Genomic DNA, 21,768 nt, shown 5'->3' on the forward strand with positions numbered 1-21,768 from the left:
CTCACCCGAGATTAGCAAATAAAATCAACATATCACTTACTCGGACTTTACAGTGGATTCTCTCATTAGTTCAACTTCGCGAATTTGAAACTCGCAGGCAATTTGGGCTTTGGTGGATCCCCATGATGTGAACATTATCAAAAGTATACCACTGAACAGGACTCAGATGGTGGATAGCAATGGATGGTATTTTACTCAGAATGAAAAATACACGGTAAAATCAGGATACCAAATATAACGGGTTTATCCGGACAAGAAAAATCACAAGAAATTTTTGGACCCACAATGGATATACTGAAAGCGTTATACTGGAATGTACGGTGCCCACCGAAGATAAAACAGTTCTTATGGCAACTGGTATCAGAGTGTATAGCTATCAAAAAAAATCTAAAGGCAAGAGGGATACAAGGAGAAATATGTTGTGCCAGATGTGGAGCATCATAGGAATCAATAAATCATGTGTTTTTTGAATGTCCTCATGCGCGTCAAGTTTGAACGCTCTCAAAGATACAATCAAATCTAGCTATTTTTTCTTCTAGTTCTCTCTTCACAAATATGAATCATCTTTTTTGGAGAGTTCTCCAGAAAATGGATGATCATCAATTTTCATGGACATTGTAGTACATTTGGAAAAGAAAGAATAATAAAAAATTTTAGTAACTTGAACATTGATCCTAGAGATACGCTCAACCTAGCGGAAACATAATCAACACTCTGGGCTGAGGAACATATGTTGAATTCACAGCGGGCAGCACCCTACAATCAATTTCACGGCGATGGTGCTTTGCACCCTATAACACTCTGGAAGGTTTTGATGGACTGATGGGGCCACGTAGAGCAAGTCTAATACCTCTTCACTCGGAGGTGGAGGGATTAATATGAGCAATGGAATGTATGAGGAATTTGCGTCAATTTCAAGTCACATTTGCAACATATTGTTCTCAACTGGTGAAGATGATTTCGGAACCAGAAGAATGACTAGCGTTTAACAGTTATCTGGAAGACATCAAGACTTTGAAAGAAAGTTTCTTCAACTCAGAGATCATTTACGTACTTCGGAAGGAGAATTTAATGGCGGATAATCTAGCACGCAGTGTTAGAAAACAGCTGTTTTTCATCGTTTACATGGATGCAGAGTTACCAGTTTTGTTTAAAGAGTCAAGTCAATATGAATATGTAAAAGTCATGGCGAAAAAAGAAAAAAAAAATAGATTGTAATATGTGTCGTCATAATTTTTTTTGGTAATATATTATAAAGTTTATACGTCTCTGATACATAGTTAAAAGAATAATATAAATTCGTTCGTACAAACTTGGAAAGAAAAACAAAGCGGAAAGTCCATTAGAGAACTGTGTTCCTACATTCTCGGGAACAGATTAATCCTATGGTCAAAGTAATTTGATAAAATAAGGTCCTCAAATTCTTTTTCTTTTTTCCTCGAACAAGGTTCTCAACTATAAACGTACAAAGGCGTGATATATATAGCTCTTGAGTTTTCCACTGGGTCGGGTAAATTCATCATCTTTTACGTACGCAACATTCACCATACGTAAACCGTCGATGACTACATGTAGAAGCTTGTGTGGCACATTGACTGTCTTCAGAAACTCAAAACGTCTGCAGCCATTTGATAAAGCTTTCTAAAGGTTTCTTCTTCGGTAACTCCATTATTGCTTCATATAACAATTGATCGAGCCGGTGACATATCTTCTGCTCATGTTACGTGTCTATTATCAAACAACAACAAGATGTATGAATTATCGAAAGAATCAAATTAAATTGGAAAATCCTTATCTACCTCAAAGCCAAATATATAATTCAGCAGTCATAAGTTTCTTTATTTGTACAAAATAGTTTCAGGAGTTTGTCTCTAAATTAAGCTTCTTCCTCGCAGATATTTTCATAGCTATCAAAGTACCTTCCAAGGTAAAATAAACAGTGACTGCAGCAACATTTAAGAGCATCTCCAAACAGAGCCGGTCCTATACATTTGGAGGCTACAAGCCAAAAATAAAATAAAGGCCGTTATGGTGGAGTCGAACCCAGCCCCTCTCACTGTCAAAATTAGGCCTGGGCAGATAACCCGAGAACCGAACAACCGCATTGAAACCGATCCGATAAAACCGGTTTGGTTCGGTATCGGATCTTCTAAATAAATCAAACGGTTTGAGTTTTCGTGGTGTAATGGTGGTCGGTTCGGTTCGGTTGAAAACCGAGAACCATTTGATTACCTCCGAAACCCGAAGATCATCGAGACATTCAGACACAACCCTAGCCCCCTTTTGTTTCCCTCTTTCGATTACACCAAGATACGCAAGATCCTTTGCGAAAATCACAACCAAACCTTTCCGAAATCTCAACTTCCGTATATTCTTTCCGAAATCCTTTCCATAACCCGAAAAATCGATGGAACCCTTTGTCCATCTCGTATATATGTTGATGCGTATCGTTAGACTTCACAAGCTATTCCACCTCTTTAAGCAGAAAGTAATCAATCCGAGGTACTTAGTTTTCTTTAAATCATGTATCTTTCTTTTCACTTTTAGATTCAGGTTCAAAGCTTGTGCTTTTTAGTCTTAAGTTTGAAAGACTTAGATATGAAGCTTGAGTTGTCGTTTATGATTTTGATGAGTCTTAAAGCGTTTTGTACCTTATTATTCTTAGTGTAGTTTGTGTAATAAGTATTAAGCCTTGTGATGTTAGTTCTTTTATCTTAGTTCTTCATCGTTAGTTCTTCTTGTTAGTTCTTCTTGTTAGTTCTTCAATATTAGTTCTTCACTTCACTTCTTCACTTCATCGTTTATGATTTTGATATATGTTAACCGAAAAAGACTAATATTAATTCTTCACTTCTTCTATTGTTTTCAATCTCATCTGTAAAGCTAATAATTTTTTTTTTGCAGATGACATCCTCAGCTTTCGATAACCAACAAACCGAGATTGATATGCAATGTGAAGACCAAGAGTACCAAGAGACAAGTGCTAATGCGAATGCCGCATCTGGATCATCCTCTCAGGCGAATAAGGTGAAGAAGTTGGTTGTGCCAAGGTCTCGTGTGTGGGAGCATTTCACAAGAACCAAAGAGACCCGAGACAAGTGTGTATGTCACCATTGCCACAAGATCTTTTCATGTGCATCCAAGTCTGGAACGTCGAACCTGAAGCAGCATCTGCAAATTTGCAAAGAACACCAGTCGTTCTTAATTGGTCAGAAAACGAATCAACAACAGATTGGTAATGAAGGAAATCTGAAGCCATCTAAAGTTTCTGAGGATGTTTTCAAAGAAGCGTGTAATGAGTTGGTGGTGTCAGCAGAGTTGCCACTTTCATTCATTGAAAGTACCGCTTTCAAACACTTCTGCGATAAGGTAACCTTGTATAATCTTGCATTTCTAATTCTCGTTTTAAAGTCATCTCAAATTACTTATTGTTTTACTCTTTTAAATTGCAAGGTTAACCTCTGGAAGCCTCACTCAAGAAGGACTGCGACCAGGAACATTGTGCAGATGTTTGTGATGAAGAAAGCGGCATTGAAGAACTTACTCTGCAGAAGCAAACAAAGGGTTTCCCTTACCACTGATATTTGGACTGCTCAAGTGACAGGTAAGACATACGTTTTGATACTCTTTGAACTTACTGATATTTGAACTTACTCTACATACATTTTAATACATTTTAATTATGTGTTTCATGCATATCAGGAGCAAGTTACATGGTTATCACAGCGCATTTCATTGACGAATTGTGGCAGCTGAGGAAGTTAATCATTGGCTTCAAGTACGTCATTGATCACAAAGGTCAGACCATTGCTAATGTTCTTTTAGCCTGTTTAGAAGACTGGGGAATTAAGAAACTGTTCTGCATCACAGTAGATAATGCAACTGCCAATACTTCTGCTTTAGGGAGGTTCCATAGTGTCTTTAGCTCAATTTCCCCTGATGCTTTAGTCTTAGATGGAAATTATTTACACATGAGGTGTGCTGCGCATATTATAAATTTGATTGCTAAGGAGGGGTTGCGTGATTTAGGCGATAATGTATTAGCTATCAGAAATGCGGTTCAATATGTTCGGTCATCTACCAGTAGGGTCAATGCTTTTGATCAAAGAGTCACAACTGGTAAGATGACTCGTGGTAGCTTGCCTTTGGATGTAAAGACTAGGTGGAATTCAACTTTTCTTATGCTATCTAGAGCATTACAGTTTAAGGTAGCATTTGATAAGATGGAAGCAGAGGATAGGATGTACAATGACTACTTCTTGGAAGTAGAAAATTGGGTTAAGAGGTGTGGACCACCTGCTGCTAGCGACTGGAGTGGCGTTGAGAAGCTGATTCGGTTTTTGGTCATCTTCTACAACAGCACTTTGATTGTCTCTGCCTCATCTAAGGTCAATGCATACAAATGCTACGGTGAGATAGTGACAATTGAGAGAAATCTCACTAGTTTAGCAAATAGCTTAGATTCTGAGTTGAAGTTGACAGCATCTGATATGTTGAAGAAGTTTTTGAAGTACTGGGAATGTATCAAGGGTCTTAATAAAATGTTGATCCTAGCGACAGTCTTTGATCCTAGGAATAAGATGCATTTTGCTAAGCTATGTTTTGAGAAACTGTATGGGAAAGACAGTTATGAGGCTAAGGAAATGCTAGGATCAGTGATTGATCTTCTCCAGAGCATGTTCAAGGAGTATAACTTGCGTTTTAGAGAGTCTTCTGGCCAGCCAGCACAGTCAACTAAGGCGTCTAGAGTCCCTGTTCCAGAGTCTCAGGAGCAAGCATCAGAAAGAATGGAACTGGTCGTTGATGATTTTGGGTATGAAAGGATGGATGCTGTGTACAAGGAACTTGTAGCTGAAAAAGGTGAGGACACAAGGGATGAACTTGAGGTTTACTTGAAGGAAGCTGTTGAGACTCCTAAACTCTTACCGGGAATTGAGTTTGACATTCTGTCATGGTGGAGACTGCACAAAATCAAGTATCCGGTTCTTGCAGAAATGGCCAGAGATCTCCTTGCTATGCAGATTTCATCAGTGGCTTCAGAGAGTGCATTTAGCACAACTGGCAGAATATTAGAACCGCACAGAAGCTGCTTAACTCACTTCATGATAGAGGTTCTTCTGTGTAGTGAGCAATGGATGCATGCTGATATTAAACTCACTGAAAGGATCATCACAAATGAACAAATTCTTGCCGAAGTTGAACAGCTTGATAAAGTTGAGAAAGGTATGTTTCTTCTACTTAAGTTCTCGCCTTTAAAATTTGTATATGTGTTCTCTTACTAATTCTTTTGTATACTGTTCTTTTGTCAGAGTTTGAGGTTCACAACCTTGGTGATTGAAGTCTTGGTTTTGAAGTTTGATGGTTGAAGATTGAAGTTTCAAGTTTGAAAGTTTTAGTTTTTTTCAGTTCATTGAACAATGTTGGTTTTTGTTTGGTTTTGGATCATGAATCTTGTTTGTTTTTTTTTTTCAATAATTCTGACTTTTATTTGGTTTTAGATTCAATAAAATTATATGTTTGGTTTTTACGTTTGTGACTTTGTGTTTCATAGTTGACTCCTTGTATACATTTATGTCTTGATGCACAAGACTACAAAGAGAATGTCTTAGTTTCTATTTAGCTCGTTTGAACCTTTCTTGATGCACAAGACTACAAAGAGAAGGTCTTAGCTCTTTTTAGCAAGTAATTAGTGTTAAACCTAGTACAATTTAGTGTTTCTTAACCCAAAACCCGATTAAGATCCGACACCCGAAGTGTAAATCGGGTACAACTGGTTCTTTGGTATGATGCAAAACCCGCACCGAACCCGATAAAAACCACACCGAAACCGATCCGAACTATTAAAAGATCCGAATGAGGCTGTTTATGGGAGAACCGAAAACCCGACACCCGATTGCACCCGACCCGAAACCCAAATGGGCCACCGAATGCCCAGGCCTAGTCAAAATTTGCCTCAGAACCACTAGGCTAAAGTCACATTTGAAAATTTTGTGGCCGATTAAATAGTTATTTTTGTGGCAGCTGGAAACCCATGCTTCTTCTGTTTGGGTCCAGGGCCGACACTGTCTCCAAGAACCTTTTATCGCTTTATTTTTTTAAAGGCTTTTACATTCCAACAACTCTTCATCCCTTCAAATTATAAAGGGGTGAACAGTACACCCTCAAATTTGAAAGGGCATTGTAGCAGTCTTTAAAACACTGTTTACTTTTCACTTTAGTCCTTCTATTTATATACGTTTAATGATTGTGTACTTATTATTTATTATTTGGCATTCTACTATTATAACTATATTGACATTTAAATATTATAATTGTGGTCTTATAAAAATATTTTTAAATAATAATAATATATTAATAAATATTATATACCAATATATACTAATATTAATAAAAATATAATATAAACATATTATTTCACAAAATTTGCTATCGTCGCAGGATCTTCACGTTATTGGAAGAAAGAGGTATTGCATGATATAATGACTTCATGTATTATAATGCATAACATGACAATTGTATTATCTTTTATTATAAGTAATTTGATGTTATAATTAAATATGTTTACTAATTATGTCAATACCATACATTAATATGGGTTTACTGTTAATTTATAAAATGAAATATTTCTGAAATTGAAGACTATAGTGTAAAATATAAGTTTCTAAGAGAAAATTTTTTGAAGGTCACCATTGGAGAATCACCCATTCGACCCTTTAATTTAAGGATAGACCCCACAAAAATGAAGGGACTTGTTGGAGATGCTCTAACTCCTCAAAACTAGGCATGTGACCCCATACCGCCATTTTGGCGAGTTGAAGGTTGGCTCTCCCTCTCACCCAATGGCTGAACTAGATTTTTTTCTGATTGTGGTCATAATATATGAATTTATTATTTAAATTAGATGTATATATATATTATAACAAAAAATTTTTTTACAAATTAATCGGGACATGTGAAAATTTAAACATAAATTAATGGAGTCAAATACCAAATTTTGATTAAATGTTATAGTAATTTTAGAAACAAATACACTAAAAAGGAAAATTTCCCCCAATTTTACTGGGGTCAAGTGACCCCACAAGTTTCTCTTTGCTTCTGCCCCTCCTGCTCTCACCAGTGTTTTTCAATGCAACTGATATTGCTTATGCTTTTTTTTTTTTCTGTGAACACAATCTTATGCTTCCTTTCATTAGGTTATTTTTCTTCAAAAATTTGTATACACATAATCTTTATTAATAGATAAAAAAATAATTTTCGCTACAATTTGATTGCTTACGCTTTCAATTGTAGCTTTCACACTGTATGATCCTCCTTTTGTCACCAGTTCTCTTTTAAACTCTTGGAAGTATTCAATTATAAATTTTTAACCACAAATTTCAAATAATATATATAGTCACCATGCATCCATTTCAGAACGATCTACTTTATTCAATGACTTCCAATGCTCAACAAACAACTATTAAAACGGAAACAGAACTGACTCATTCTAAACTAATGAGAACATGTCTCTTATTCCTATAATGACGCAAAGACTCAGACATACTTATCACTCAAAGATCAAGGTACATAGAAGTGACATGGCTCTTGAGTTTTCCACCAGGACGGGTAAATTCATCACCTATTTCGTAGCTAACATTCGTTATACGTTGATAGTTAAGCATTTCTTTTAGAATTTGGCGTGGCATGTTAGTTGGCTTCAAAAGCTCCTCGTTTATCATCTTATTAGCGTTTGCAATAATTTGATGAAGCTTTTCAAATGCTTCTTTTTCGGTAACTCCATATTGCTTCTTGTAACAGTTGATCGAGTTCGTGACATATCCTCTGCTCATGTCATCCTAATGAATGTCACACATGTAAGTTTGATTATTAATAAACAACATATGAATTAGTAGAATAAAAATAACTTTCCACCATGTGTACCTCGTAGCCATGAATATCATTCAGCACTTTTGTTACTGTACACATTGCTATCACAAGTTTATCTCTAGATTTCAACCACTCATAGGCTTCTTTCTTGCAGATATCTTTCATAGCCATCAAAACACCAGCTATAGTAAAATCCACAGCCACTTCGACTCCAGCGACTTCTAGATACTCCTCAAAACTAGGGACGTGATACGCTTCTGCCCATGTAGCGAGCTGAAGATTGGCTCTCGCGTATCTCTTGCACTGCAATTCTCACAATGTGAACATTGTAATATTAAGTTCTTCAAAAAATCATTTGAAAATGGTTATTCGTAAACACATGCATTTCGTAAACACATGCATTATACTAACAGAGAAAATTAATTTACTGTATGATTACCGCATCAATTGTAGCTTCGAAGCTGTAAGATCCTCCTAATTCTGATGCCACTTCTCTTTCAAACTCTTGGAAAGTATCGAATACATGTTTAAGCACAAATTTCAAATAATCAGGTTGGCCATCCATGGCATCATCGAGATCCCACCTAAATGCATTAACAATTTCTTTTCTTTTTAGCTGTGGACCAGATTCAGAACTCATTACAAAAATAATAATTTAACATCATTTTTATTTTAAAAAATGCTAATTTCCTTTTTGTAACGACATTAAAACTGAAATTTAAGGTTTCTTGTTATTGCTAAAAAATTTATCATCAATTTTAAAACGACTCATAAATCGAAATTTAACGTCACTTATTTCTTATTATAGTGCCATGGAGCTATATAACTAATATTTTTTCATCCTGTTTACTAAGTACTAGGATCTATTTGGCACAGTTTTATTTTATTTTGATCGAAAACTTAAAACTTGTATGAAGAAGTGTTTAGAATTCTATCAAATATGGAGTTCATTTTAAAATAAACTAGAATAGAATCCACGCCATGCGCGGCTAAATTTTATTTTAAACATTTATTTTGTTCTATAGATTGTTCATCTTTCTTAGGTCTGGGCATCTGCGTCTTCGGGTCGGATTCGAATCGAGTCTTATCGGGTCTGGGTCCTAGAAACTTAGACCTATATAGGAATCTATAATATATCGGGTCGGTTTCGGATCGGGTTTTGATGGATCCGGATTAGTTTGGGTCTATAATTTCAATACCCGTAAAATATCCGTAATTTTCGAGTATATTTTGGATCCGGATCGGTTCGAGTATTTAGGACCTGAAAAGGATCCGAAATACCCGAACTGGATCCGAAAACTCTAAAAATATCCGAAAACAGCAAAATACCCGACTATACCAAAAAATTTATCCAAAATCATACCCAAAACATACCCGAATTTTACCCGAATATCCGAATTATATTTTCTAAAAATCTAAAATTTTACTCGAAACCTACAATTATACACGAAAACCCGAACTAGAAACTTAAAAAAAAAATCCGAAATACCAAAAATATACCCAATCACCCAAATATACCTAATATATACAATTATTTGCGGATACTTCGGGTACCAAAACCGAAAACCGCGGGTCCAAAAAACAAGACCCAATAAGTATTTTAGCATGGACCCGAACCTGTATTTTCTGATCGGTTTCGGTTCGGGTCTTCTGGTTCGAGTAAAATGCCCAGGCCTAATCTTTCCTACCTTTTATAGGTCGTCGCTGGGATCTGAAAGCCGAATATAAGTATTTGTATATAAAGTGTCAACCAGAAGGAGATACCAGTTCTAACTCTTAATGAATCATCATGAACTACCAATCGTAATCTTAATTCTCCGTCTAGTTCTAAATAGTTTCAGATCCTTTATAAATATTTTACGTAATGATATAAATGATTTAGATGAACCCGTGTTTGATACTTCAAAACTAATATATAGATATACGAAGTCCAAAATATGACTCTAATTTAATAGATTATTTATATTTTAATATTTTTATTTCAAATAAAAATGAAGATTTTTACAAAATTTAAAAAAATAATTTAAATTTCAATTATCATTAAAATATAATTAAAATATTTTATGTGATTTTAATTTTAGTTTTGAATTCAAAACTGAATTAATTTTAATTTATATTTTAATGATAATAAGAATTTAAATTAATTAATTATTTGGTGTATATAATACATATTTTCATAGAAATTAAATGTGGTTTTAGATATAATATTATTAAATTTCATCAAAAATATATTAATGTTAAAAGAATATAAAAATAATTACATTGTAAATATAAAAAATAATATAATAATAGATTATATATATTAATTTATAATTTTAATGGAGTTTATATATTTACATAAAAAATTTGAAAAAATATTATATTATTATTTTAACAATTTATGTTAAATTTAGAACCGGTAAAAGTTGGAACTGACAAAATTTATTAATTCTACTGTACTACTTATACTACTTATATAAATAATGATATACTACGTATAGATAGAGTACCTTTCGATTGCATTGGCGAGACTTTCAACTTCACGAAGAGAAGCATATCTGTCACATGTGTCATCAAGAATTATTTGAACAACGAACAGCTTAGTTACCATAATCCTCACACGTGAGTATTTTGGCTCAAAGAATGGTAGCGTAACGAGGTGCAGTTCCACAAGTCTGTCTCTGTAGTAAGGTGGCAACTTAGATTCAAATTCTTTCTTCTTGTACCATCTGGCATGCAAAGCACATTAATATACAATTTTGAGAATCAAGCTTTCAAGGGTTGTATAAAGAAATTCAAAAAAGGTAGATATAACTTATAAGTACTAGTAGTTGAGGAGATTGTACTTACTTCGAGAGGTCTTTCAGTTCTTGAAGGTAATGCAGCTGTAGGAATTTGTAGTTAAGCTTGGCAAACTTTAGTAGCGTCTTGTCGCTGTCTTCTTCTTGTTCGTAGAACCGGATATATTCCCTTGCAACTAAGATCTCCGCGTTCTTATGTTGTGGTTGTCCTAAAGCATTTTGTATACGCCTGGAGAGATGAGGCTGGCATGTCCCACTTGCTACTAACGTCTCCAAGCAACTCATTGCGAAGCTCAAGGCTTCGTCCAATATATAATCTCTCATTGTCACCATATGAGCAGCTTCATACAAGCTCAAGATACCCTTGCCATCCTCCGTAAGATATTCTTTAAATTTTCCATTATCTCCTTCGAATCTCCTAAACACATCTATTCACAAAAATGAATCCGCTAGGTTTAGACATTTAAAACCAACCCGCAAACCCAAATTATAAGACAAGATGTATTCCTATATTTTTTCTGAAATACAAAATCTGTAAAATAAATATATTTTCCATTTAAGACATATACATTAAAAATGAATATTCTAAATGTATTTTAATTTTAGTCTAATATCAATCTATTTTACTTATAAAATTGTAAATCAACCCCAAAATTTGTAAATAATAACAGTCGTAAATTTTAAAATGCGTATTTACACATTTAAAAATTAAAATCAACCTAAATTTAAAATTGACAGAATATTTAGTTCTAAGATAATCTTTCTATTAATATGTAAAAATAGATAAATATTTAACAAATTACAATTAACAATTATTCTAGTAATAAATGATTATTTTGTAACAATATTTATATACAATTGTAAGTTTGATTATAAAATAATTAAAACATAAATAAATTATACATGCACAGATGTTTTAAAAAATTAAAATATTTAAACCAACACAATTTTTTTGAATATATGCTATTACACGGGACCATAAAATACACGTAAAATCACATAAAAATTATTTTTGGGATACTCAAACATTGAATATTTTTGACCCCAAAATAAATTTTCTATTTTTATTCACAATTAAAGAAGAAAATAAACTTTTATAAATCTAATAAGACATAAAATAATATTTCTTATTTAAATTTTAAATATATGAAATAAAAATATCCCGCGAATAAAGTTGGTCAGAATCTAGTTTCTTTTAAATCTGAGATCTTATCGGAATCACCTTGTTATATATATTAATCACACAGTGACAACACTTGTATGATCCAGGCAGAGAATCCTTACCGGAAGAAACGTTGTGACCATATGTTCTGAAAACCCAAAAGATGATGGAAACTGTGTACAAATCATCTTCACCAGACAACATCTCTTCAAACATTTTCAAACCTTCTTTTAGATTCTCCTCGATCTCAGCTTCGAAATGATACGCAAGACCAAGGCTAACGAGCAGGTAGATGAAAAGGATATTCTTTTTAGTTGAATTAACTCCACTGGAAGACAAGAACAAGTCTTCCACTTTTGGCTTGAGTGCTTCGATTTCTCTTCCAAGCGAATCGATTTCCTTACCAAATATATGAATTTGAATATGATTTCATATCCTCTATATCTATATACTAAAACATGATTTCATATACGTAGCAGCGCCTAGATCTACGGGCCTAGATGGAAATAACTAGCTATAACCAAGTATAGCCGAATAAGATGAACCAAAAAAGCAAAAATGAGGAACGAAAAGAAAAATAGATGAAACCTAAAAAATTGCTAACGTATTTTCTAACATCTATAAGAATATAAAATACAGATATAATTTGAAAGTTAGGTGAATTTTTATTAAGGATAAGTATCCCACATCGAAAATTTAAAAAAAAAACATAACTAATATATAATGAGTTAAGACCAATCCATTTACTATCAATTAGAAGTTCATAATAAACATGAATCTAATATGGTATTAGAATATAAATTCTAAAAACAAAATCCTAATCCTGTAATTAATATCTGATCTTTTCAACCGGATCTAAAAATCATATTTAACCTTTTCGAATGAATATAAAAATAGTATTAAACTCGTTCCATCAAATATAAATGTTTTAAAAAGCTAAAATTTATAATTGATAAAAATCATCATTTTGAAAAAAAAATATTAGAGATAAGTATCTAACATCAGAAACTCAAAAGACCGTAAATAATAAAAAATCAGCATTATAAAATTCATAAATAAAATGTTATAATAAATCAACGTTATAAAAAAAAGTATATAAAAAATTAAAACTTATAATAAACCCGAATCTAATAAAAAAAAATTCTTTCCTTTTCACTAAAATTGGCACGCTTCTGTATATAGATTATAGACTTACTGAGACATCAACATGAGCATCGACGAATTGATGACCCCACTCAGAAGGGGCTAACTTCTTGAACTTGCGATTTTTTTCATCTTTAGAAGCCAGAGTGTTAGTAGTGGCCTTCAAAGGAACAAGCTTTGGAGGCTTAACGGGAAATGACACTGACGGAAAGCTAGAGAGTCTGCATGATGTAAATGTATTCGTATGACAATGAATAGAGGGTTTAGATCCGAGTTTTGGTCCAAAAACTGTTATGGCTTCCATGTTCACTATGATATAGGAACCCGGGTTTCGCCACCAAATTTATAGGCACAATGTTTTTTCCACATTAAGCAGTAACTTGGCTGGAAATAATATTTTATTCTACCTTCAATTTTTTTTGTAACACATTTTATTCTACCTTTTTAAGTTTTAAAAGTAAACATCTATCGGCTGTATAATAGGTGAGTAATATATTATAATATGTAATTTGTAATTGGACAGCGATGGGAGAGAGAAATGTGATGTGTTAATTATTTATCTTTTTAGATACCAGAGAAAGAGAGTCAAAGAGACACGTGCATGATGACAAGGACAATATTTTTCCAGATTTAGAAACATGATAATCATTATCCGACAACACTATCCTATTTTCTTTAATTATCTATCAATTACGATTTCAAATGTATATTTTAAAATTTATGTTTTCAAGGATTTGGATTTGGATATGAATCCAAATATCTAGATAACGATCTGAATTAATATATACTATCTAGGTTTTCTAAGTTAGTTGACGTTTGTCCTAGGGCTGGACATGAAATAAGTAGTTGCCGATTTTGAATTATTTGCTACTTGATTTTGGTTTGTCTAAATAATTCAGTTTATTACTTGTACTTAATTTACTTGAAAAGAATACTTGTTTTATCAAATCTTTGCAAAAAAACAAATTGTATTTGTAAATTATTTGACTTACTTTGTTACTTACCAAATCAAGTACTTAATTGTTAATTACTTGAAAGCAGTGTTTTGAAATCCGATCCGGATCCGCGGTTGAACCGGTAAACCCGGTGACCCAAAAAAATTCGGTTTGGAATTTATGAAAAATCTAATATTTAGAAATCCGTAAAAACCCGCAAAAACCTACTAAAACCCGGAACCCGATACCGGTTGAACCAATAAATAACTTTTATTCATTTTTTTAGTTTTTTTAGATTATGTTTTATATTCTAAGTTTTCAATTAAAATTTAGGTGCTGACAAAAACAAAGAAATTAGGTTTTCTATTTTCAGTTTTATATTTGTGATTTTTAGATTTTGATGAAGATTTTTCACTATGCCACCTAAAAAAATGAAGTGAACGATGATGGAGAGAATCGAAATTAGTTGATGTGATTTGGTGTTAGTTTATTTCTGTTATTGACAATTTATTACAATGATTTTTTACTTTTAGTTTATTTTGAATTTGAAGTTAATTTATTATTCACATTAGATATTTAAATATTTGTGAGTTTTATATCTTGATTTTTTTAGATTCATAACTCTTAATTTGTTACAGAAATTTTTAAATAGTCTAAACTATGTTTTGATAATTTGCATGTCAAATGAAAATAAAAATGGGAATTCGGCCAAAAAAAACCTCAACTTTACACGAATTGCCAAAACAAACATGAACTTTGGGGCTGGCCAAAAAAACACCAAACTTTCATTGACTTTATAATTAATTAACAATGTTTTCGCTGACTTGCCAATTTAGCACGCCGTCAACAAATTTAACAGAAATATTTGACGTCGTTTATTGATGACGTTAAGTGAAACGACGTCGTTTTCAAATGAGATGAAACGACGTCGTTTTACACGATTTGAAATTAAAAATATGTAAACCCCTGGGTTCGAACCCAGGTTCGTTGGGTCAAATGACAAGGTATTTTACCACTAGGCTACTAGCACTTTCAACGTACTTACTAACATGTTTACTTTTATTTGGTACATATTAAATATAAAAATTTTCTAAAAACTTAATAAAATCTTTAAAATTCCAAAAAATTAAAAAATAAAGAAGATTTTTGTAAAATTAATTTAGAAATTAAAATTAAAAATAAAATTTTATTTTTCTTTTTAAAAAATAAAAACTCTTCCAAAATTTTCTAAAAACTTAAAAAGATCTTTAAAATTCCAAAAAATTGAAAAACTAAAGAAATTTTTTATAAAATTAATTTTGAAATTAAAATAGAAAATAAAATTTTATTTTTTCTTTTCAAAAAAATAAAAAATCATCCAAAATTTTCAATTTTTTTAATACATTTGCTAAAAGTTGAAATTAATTATACACACATAAAAAGTTGATAATTCTAACTTTAATTTTCTGCATTTTATTATAATTTTGGGAAATTGCCACAAATACCACATTCATAGTACCACTTTTCATGTTTACACTAACCATTTTTACCCTTACTTTTAATGAAGGGTAAAATACAATTATACCCTTTGGAATGTGAAATTTATGATTCTAATAAATATATAAATACTTCTAAATATATAAAAAATTTTAAAAAATAGTTTCAAACATAATTTTCGTTTTTCAAAAACAAATTTGAAAAAACAAAATAAAAAAAAATTCGAAAAAAAAATTCAAAAACTTTTTTTTTAATAAAAAGTTCGAATTTGAAAAAGTATAATTCGAAAACAAAAATTTTTTTTTTATTTTTTTATTTTTTATATTTTTAATTTATTTTTTATACTTTTATTTATTTTTATTTATTTTATTTTATTTTATTGAAATAATTATTTATTATATATAAATAACAAGGTCATAAGAGTCTTTTGCCACTTAATGAATAATATATTTTTGAAAATGTCTCATTAGTGGTGGTAAAAATGAAAAGTGGTACCTTGAAACTGGTAAACATGTAATTTCCCCTATAATTTTTAAAAATTTGGATTCTTTTTAAAAAAATGAAAATTTTGAAATTTTTTTGATTTTTTAAAGAAAAAAAATATTTAGTTTTAATTCAAAACTAATTTTATGAAATTTTTGGAAGATTTTTTTTGTTTTTTTAAAAGAAAAATAAAATTTTATTTTTTTTAAAGAAAAATAAAATTTAATTTTCAATTTTAATTTCAAAATTTATTTTATAAAAAATTTCTTTATTTTTTTTGGAATTTAAAGATCGTTTTAATTTTTTAAAAATTTTGGAAGAATTTTTATTTTTTAAAAAGAAAAATAAAATTTCTTTTCAATTTTAATTTCAAAATTAATTTTATAAAAATCTTCTTTATTTTTTTAATTTTTTTGGAATTTTAAAGATCTTATTAAATTTTTAGAGAATTTTTTATATTTAAAATGTAACAAATACAAGTAAACATGTTAGTAAATACATAAAAAGTGCCAGTGGCACAGTGGTAAAATACCTTGCCGTTTGACCAACCAACCTGGATTCGAATCTAGGGGGCTACATATTTTTAATTTCAAATCATGTAAAACGACGTCGTTTTATCTCATTTGAAAACGACGTCGTTTCACTTAACGCCAACAATAAACGACGTCAAATATTTCTGTTAAATTTGTTGATGGCGTGCTAAATTGGCAAGTCAGCGAAAACATTGTTAATTAATTATAAATTCAATGAAAGTTTGGTTTTTTTTTGGTCAGCCCAATAGTTCATGTTTATTTTGGCAATTCGTGCAAAGTTGAAGTTTTTTTTGGCCGAATTCTCAAATAAAAATATAAAAACTAAAGTTAAGTATTTGTTAAATACTTTTTAAACGTAAAGTATATACATATCCAAACTATTATTTTATATTTTAAAAAACATTTAAAAAATATTAAACTTTAGTTTTTTATATACTTATTTTCATAGCTAATATATTATTATATAATAAAATTAATTCATTTATTAATCCGCGGTCGATCTAGTGATCCAGCAATCCGGTAAGTCGTCCGGTTCAGTGTCCGGGTCGGGTTTAAAAACATTGCTTGAAAGTAATCAAAATAAACATATATATTTCATACAAAAAAGAGCATACATTGTCACATACCAAATTTTAACATCCAAAATTACATGAAACAGATAATAAATAACAAATATTATGTTACAAGTATCAAATATTATGTTGTAAGTACCAAGTATTTTATAAAACAGACAATAAATAACAAATAACAAAAAAAATACTTAAAAAATTTATAAAACGGGCAATAAATAACAAATAACAAAACAGATATTAAAAAAATGATATTTGGTACTTGCCTAATAAAATTTGTCGACTTATTATTTATTTTGATAACGTCAAATATTTGAAAATTCAAAGCAAATAAGGATCAAGTAATGAGTACAAAGCGAGTTTGAGTAATAGTGCTCAGCCCTAGTTTGTGCTCACTAAAGTTATGATTGGCGACCATAAAGCGGTGTGTAATTGTACTGAGGAGAGATAAATACCGCATTTGTTACCATTTATGAAAAACATTAACCTACACCTCGTAAATCGTAATTGACCAAATAACGCATTTGAAACTCAGAAAAAAAAATCTTTTTGTTTCTTCTATTTTATGCAAAACTGCACAAGTTAATGTTTCCGCTTTGGTTATGGTACGGTATGTCCATTAAAGTGCGTTTTTGTTTAATTATTTAATGTAGTTACTTTTTAATATTAGTCACAGTTATTCAAATATACTCAAAATTTATTAGTATATACTCAGTCAAATATACTCAACATTTAGTAACATATGACATGTAGACTTTTCTAGGTTATCCACTTGTTAATATTTTAAATTATGTGAAGCTAAATTTATAAAATTTAATTAAAAACTATTAACCTATAATATCGTTCATATTTAAAATGATATATATTTTTATGGTTAGATTATCAACATGCATATACATTACAATGTATTTTTAATTTATTTTTTATTTTTATTTTTATTTTTATTTCACAAGAATATTAGTAGTTAAATTTATATTAACAAAAATATATGTATTCAATTTTCTATTTCAAATTAATTTTAATATTTAAAATAAAAAAAATATAATGACATTTCACTAAATAAAAAAATTAGTACCTAATCGTATTAATATATTATTACATTATTTTTCTATCAAAACTACAATATTGTTTTTATCAAAACCGCGCTACTTTTCTTTATAAAAATTGCATTTGTCCCGTAAAACCGCATGAACTGCAGTTGGACCGTACCGCACTTTAATTCTGCATCGCTTATATTATCAAAACCGCGGTTACCATTCGGACCCTAACATTTTCTTACACTATGTTTTAAGAGAATTTAGCAAAAATGACCAAAACTTGATTTTGAATACAAAAAGTATATTCCAACTTCTATTAAAAACAAAATTAACCTAAAATCTAATAAAATTACAACTATTCTTTTATGACCAAAACAATATGGATTTTTACTAATAGTAATCCCAAAAAGTCTTATGTGGTTTTGTAAGCTTTCTCATATAGTAGATTTTAAAAATAATTTATAAATTTAATAAAAATATTAATATGAGAGAAAAATTGAAATCATGTAACTATAAATATTTGCAAATGATATAAATTAAGATCTAGTAAAATTGAATTGTTTTCAACATAAATGAGTAAATGTAGACCAAGTCATTGATTTAGGGTTTGGTAACATATGTTATAGTATTGTTTGATTTTTTAAAGTTAGATTTTGAAATTTTAATTTTTTGCGAAAATTAAATTTGACCTATATGTGTTTAGTTTTGTGTACATTAAACGTTTTGAAGGTTGATTTTAAGTTTAATAGTGTTTGTTTCTGTTTAGTTAATTATTTTATTTTATGGTTTAGAGAGAAATGGAGATAATTTTAGAGAGAAGTGAAAGAATTTCAGAAATTTGTGCAGCCACTTTTGAAAGAATATGTGTAAAAAAATTATATATAAAGAAAAAAATTGTAATTAGATTAAAATTTACGACATAGTAGATTTCAAAAGAAGTATACTAAATTTTAAATTGTGGAGTAGACTTCGTTGGCACTCTACTTTGATAATTTCATTATTATTATTATTATTATTTATTTTTATTGTGTTAATAATTTTAGTATATGATTTTTTTTTATTGTTTTAATGATTTTAATATACGATTTCACAAAAAGTTTTGATGCAAATTTAACTTAAAATTATTTTAGTTTTTATAATATTCAATATCCCCTATATATTAACTCTGGAGCATTGCAACATGATTTCGTAGCCACTTGTCATCCACTATAATGATTTTTAGAATCCTTAGTAAATAAGTTGATCTATACAAATATATATTATATTTTTTTATTAAACTAACTATCATATTGATTAATAGTGTACAAAAAAATATTATTTCTTTCTTTAAATAAAAACTACGGAATTATCTAATATGATTAACATATATTAAAAACTACAGAATTATCTAATATGATTAACATATATATGATAATTAATGATTATGAATAATACATTTTTTTTATCAAATATGTATCCTCTCTCTTTTTTGTTTAATTTTTTATTATTAAAATAAATTAAAAAATCACATTAAGCATATAATAAAAAAATTTAGATTTCTTCTTATATGTAATATTTTGATTTTTTTTTTAAAACGACTATAAATTACTAAAAATAGTAAAAGTTACACACTGAAAATTTTGTGATCAAAGGTTTAATTTTATTTTGTTCAACCAAGATACAAATGGTCATATATTATATTAATATGAAGTGTCATATTGATATCATTAAATTATAAACTATATAAAATATAAAAAAATGTAAATTTTAATTTTGAAATTTGTATTGAAAAATCTCACATTAAAAGTTTAATGATTAACGGTTTAAATTTTTATTATAGAAAATATACAAATGTTAATAAAATTATATGAGTAGAATGTGTCAATAATAAATATTTATATTAAAATATACTATATATATCTATGCCAATATCACTAAATTTAATAATATACCCTATAATGTAAATAAAATTATTGTTTTGATTTATTTACCAAAACATAATTGTAAATTAACAAAAAGTATTGGTTTTAATTTATGTGCTTATTTTAATGTATATAATTTCATATACTAATTATTTTTTAAATATTTTATTTCTAATATGTTATTTGATCCTTACAATCCCAGAAAAATACTTCTTCAAATCGAAGCAATTTTTAATATTAGAATCACTATACATATATTGTTTCATTCAGATTAAATAATTTAGTCATGATTTTTTGTTTTTAATAAAATATTATGACAAAATTGCAATCACCTCCTTTTGAGTTTGTTCGAAGAATGAGAGATTTGTTCATTCATCTAATATTTGTTTCTCCCTAATACCCTATCTAGCTATTATAATTGTAAGAATGAGATATTTCAGCTATTTATAATAATTTTTCTGGTTTATCATTTAATAAATCAAATATTTGTTAGTTTATACATAGTTTACATATAGTACAATGATAAAATGTTATACATATTTTTTTGGTATACTCTTAAATAATTAAACCTCAAAAGCATCCCTTATATACTAAAGCACAAGTCACCTATCCAACAAAATTTTGACACATGGCACCTATTCTACAATTTAAAAAAAAATTCCAAATGCAAATAAATTAAAAACCAAAGCAATTTCGTTTGTTAACTGATTTTTATGTATTTTTAAATTAAAAAAGCCTAATATTTCTCCCACTACTCCCATCATCATCTCACGATATCTGAAACCTCTTTTTCAATTGTATATTTTAACTCACAGTGCTATAAATTTAAGTTCATATCTATTTGCACATAAAAGAGAAAAAAAAAAGGCAAAACATACACAAACAAGAGTGGTAAATCAAAAGTATATCAAAAGAGAAATAAAGAAAATGCAGACAATTGAACAACAAATGCAGACATGGAAGAAGAGCTTTTGAAAAAGGTAAACACATTTTCATTAATACGAAAGGATCATATCATTGAATTGTTTTTCTACAGGTTTTACATCAGAAAGTAGACTAAAAGCATTATTCAACATACTATGCGAGCAATTTGATATCTTTTCTCTATAGTTTCAATGTTTCATATTAAAAAAGAAAACTGGTTCACGTACAGCTGTATGGGTGAGATGAACATGAAAAGTTAAAGATGGCAAAATCAGTGATACCATGGGATGATGGGAGACAAAATTAATAGTATATATTAGCAGCTACTTTTTATATTGATTTTTAATACACAATGTTTTTATTTCAAATGTTTGATATATATATCAATACATAATAATAAAGAAATCATTTTCCAATCTACTGCATCCTTCTGACTGCCAGAAATAATAGGTAGCTAGACAATCAAATTAATCAAAGATTTATATATTTCTAAGGTAAACTTTTGAAGTCTTTTTCGATATATATAATTTTACAGAATTGTTGGAAAAATATGAAATTTTGAAAATCATTATATTTCTCTTTTTCGTGTGTGTGCAATTATCTATTTATACTTTAAAAACTGTATATGTATTTAGTTATATTATATTTGTAAGAAAAATATATTCCCATGCGAAGCATGGGGGGTCTATCCATCTAATGTGAAAGTCTATATGATTCCCTCAGTATGGCTAGAGTCACAAAGCTAATTAACAACAACCAATTTCATCATTTGGCCACTTTAATCTGAACCGCTGTTTAAAGCACACGAACTCCATGTGTGCATAGACGATTGTGATAGAGAAAACCCTTAGGAGAGACTATCACTGATGTTGTTCACAAGATTTCACTCATGAGTTTCCAGCGATTTTTTCGATTATTTTGTATTATCTATCATTTCACTTTTTCCTGTTTTGACATTT

General features: G+C 29.6%; 1 protein-coding gene and 1 long non-coding RNA gene across 3 annotated transcripts; one reads left to right on the forward strand and one right to left on the reverse strand.

The window, feature by feature from the left end:
- Positions 1-1,248: 1,248 nt before the first annotated feature.
- Positions 1,249-15,143, reverse strand: LOC103838683 (terpenoid synthase 28-like). Of its 2 annotated transcripts, XR_004451103.1 has the most exons (8): positions 13,004-15,143; positions 11,931-12,207; positions 10,696-11,074; positions 10,356-10,574; positions 8,306-8,450; positions 7,921-8,169; positions 1,800-7,835; positions 1,249-1,728 (listed from the first exon to the last, which is right to left on the reverse strand). XR_004451103.1 is itself a non-coding variant. In XM_009115134.2 (7 exons), exons 1-7 carry the CDS (start codon positions 13,253-13,255, stop codon positions 7,551-7,553), a joined length of 1,806 nt encoding a protein of 601 aa, XP_009113382.1. In that variant the 5' UTR covers positions 13,256-15,143; the 3' UTR covers positions 1,249-7,550. The 2 variants fall into 2 exon arrangements, 1 of the variants encoding a protein (XP_009113382.1); XM_009115134.2 differs by having other exon boundaries at positions 1,249-7,835.
- Positions 7,763-9,455, forward strand: LOC117128016. The gene is made up of 2 exons (XR_004451104.1): positions 7,763-7,853; positions 8,021-9,455. It is a non-coding gene; the product is annotated as an uncharacterized LOC117128016 (long non-coding RNA).
- Positions 15,144-21,768: the final 6,625 nt, after the last annotated feature.

The sequence above is a fragment of the Brassica rapa genome, chromosome A09 (genome assembly GCF_000309985.2).
Source record: "Brassica rapa cultivar Chiifu-401-42 chromosome A09, CAAS_Brap_v3.01, whole genome shotgun sequence".
Taxonomy (NCBI): domain Eukaryota; kingdom Viridiplantae; phylum Streptophyta; class Magnoliopsida; order Brassicales; family Brassicaceae; genus Brassica; species Brassica rapa.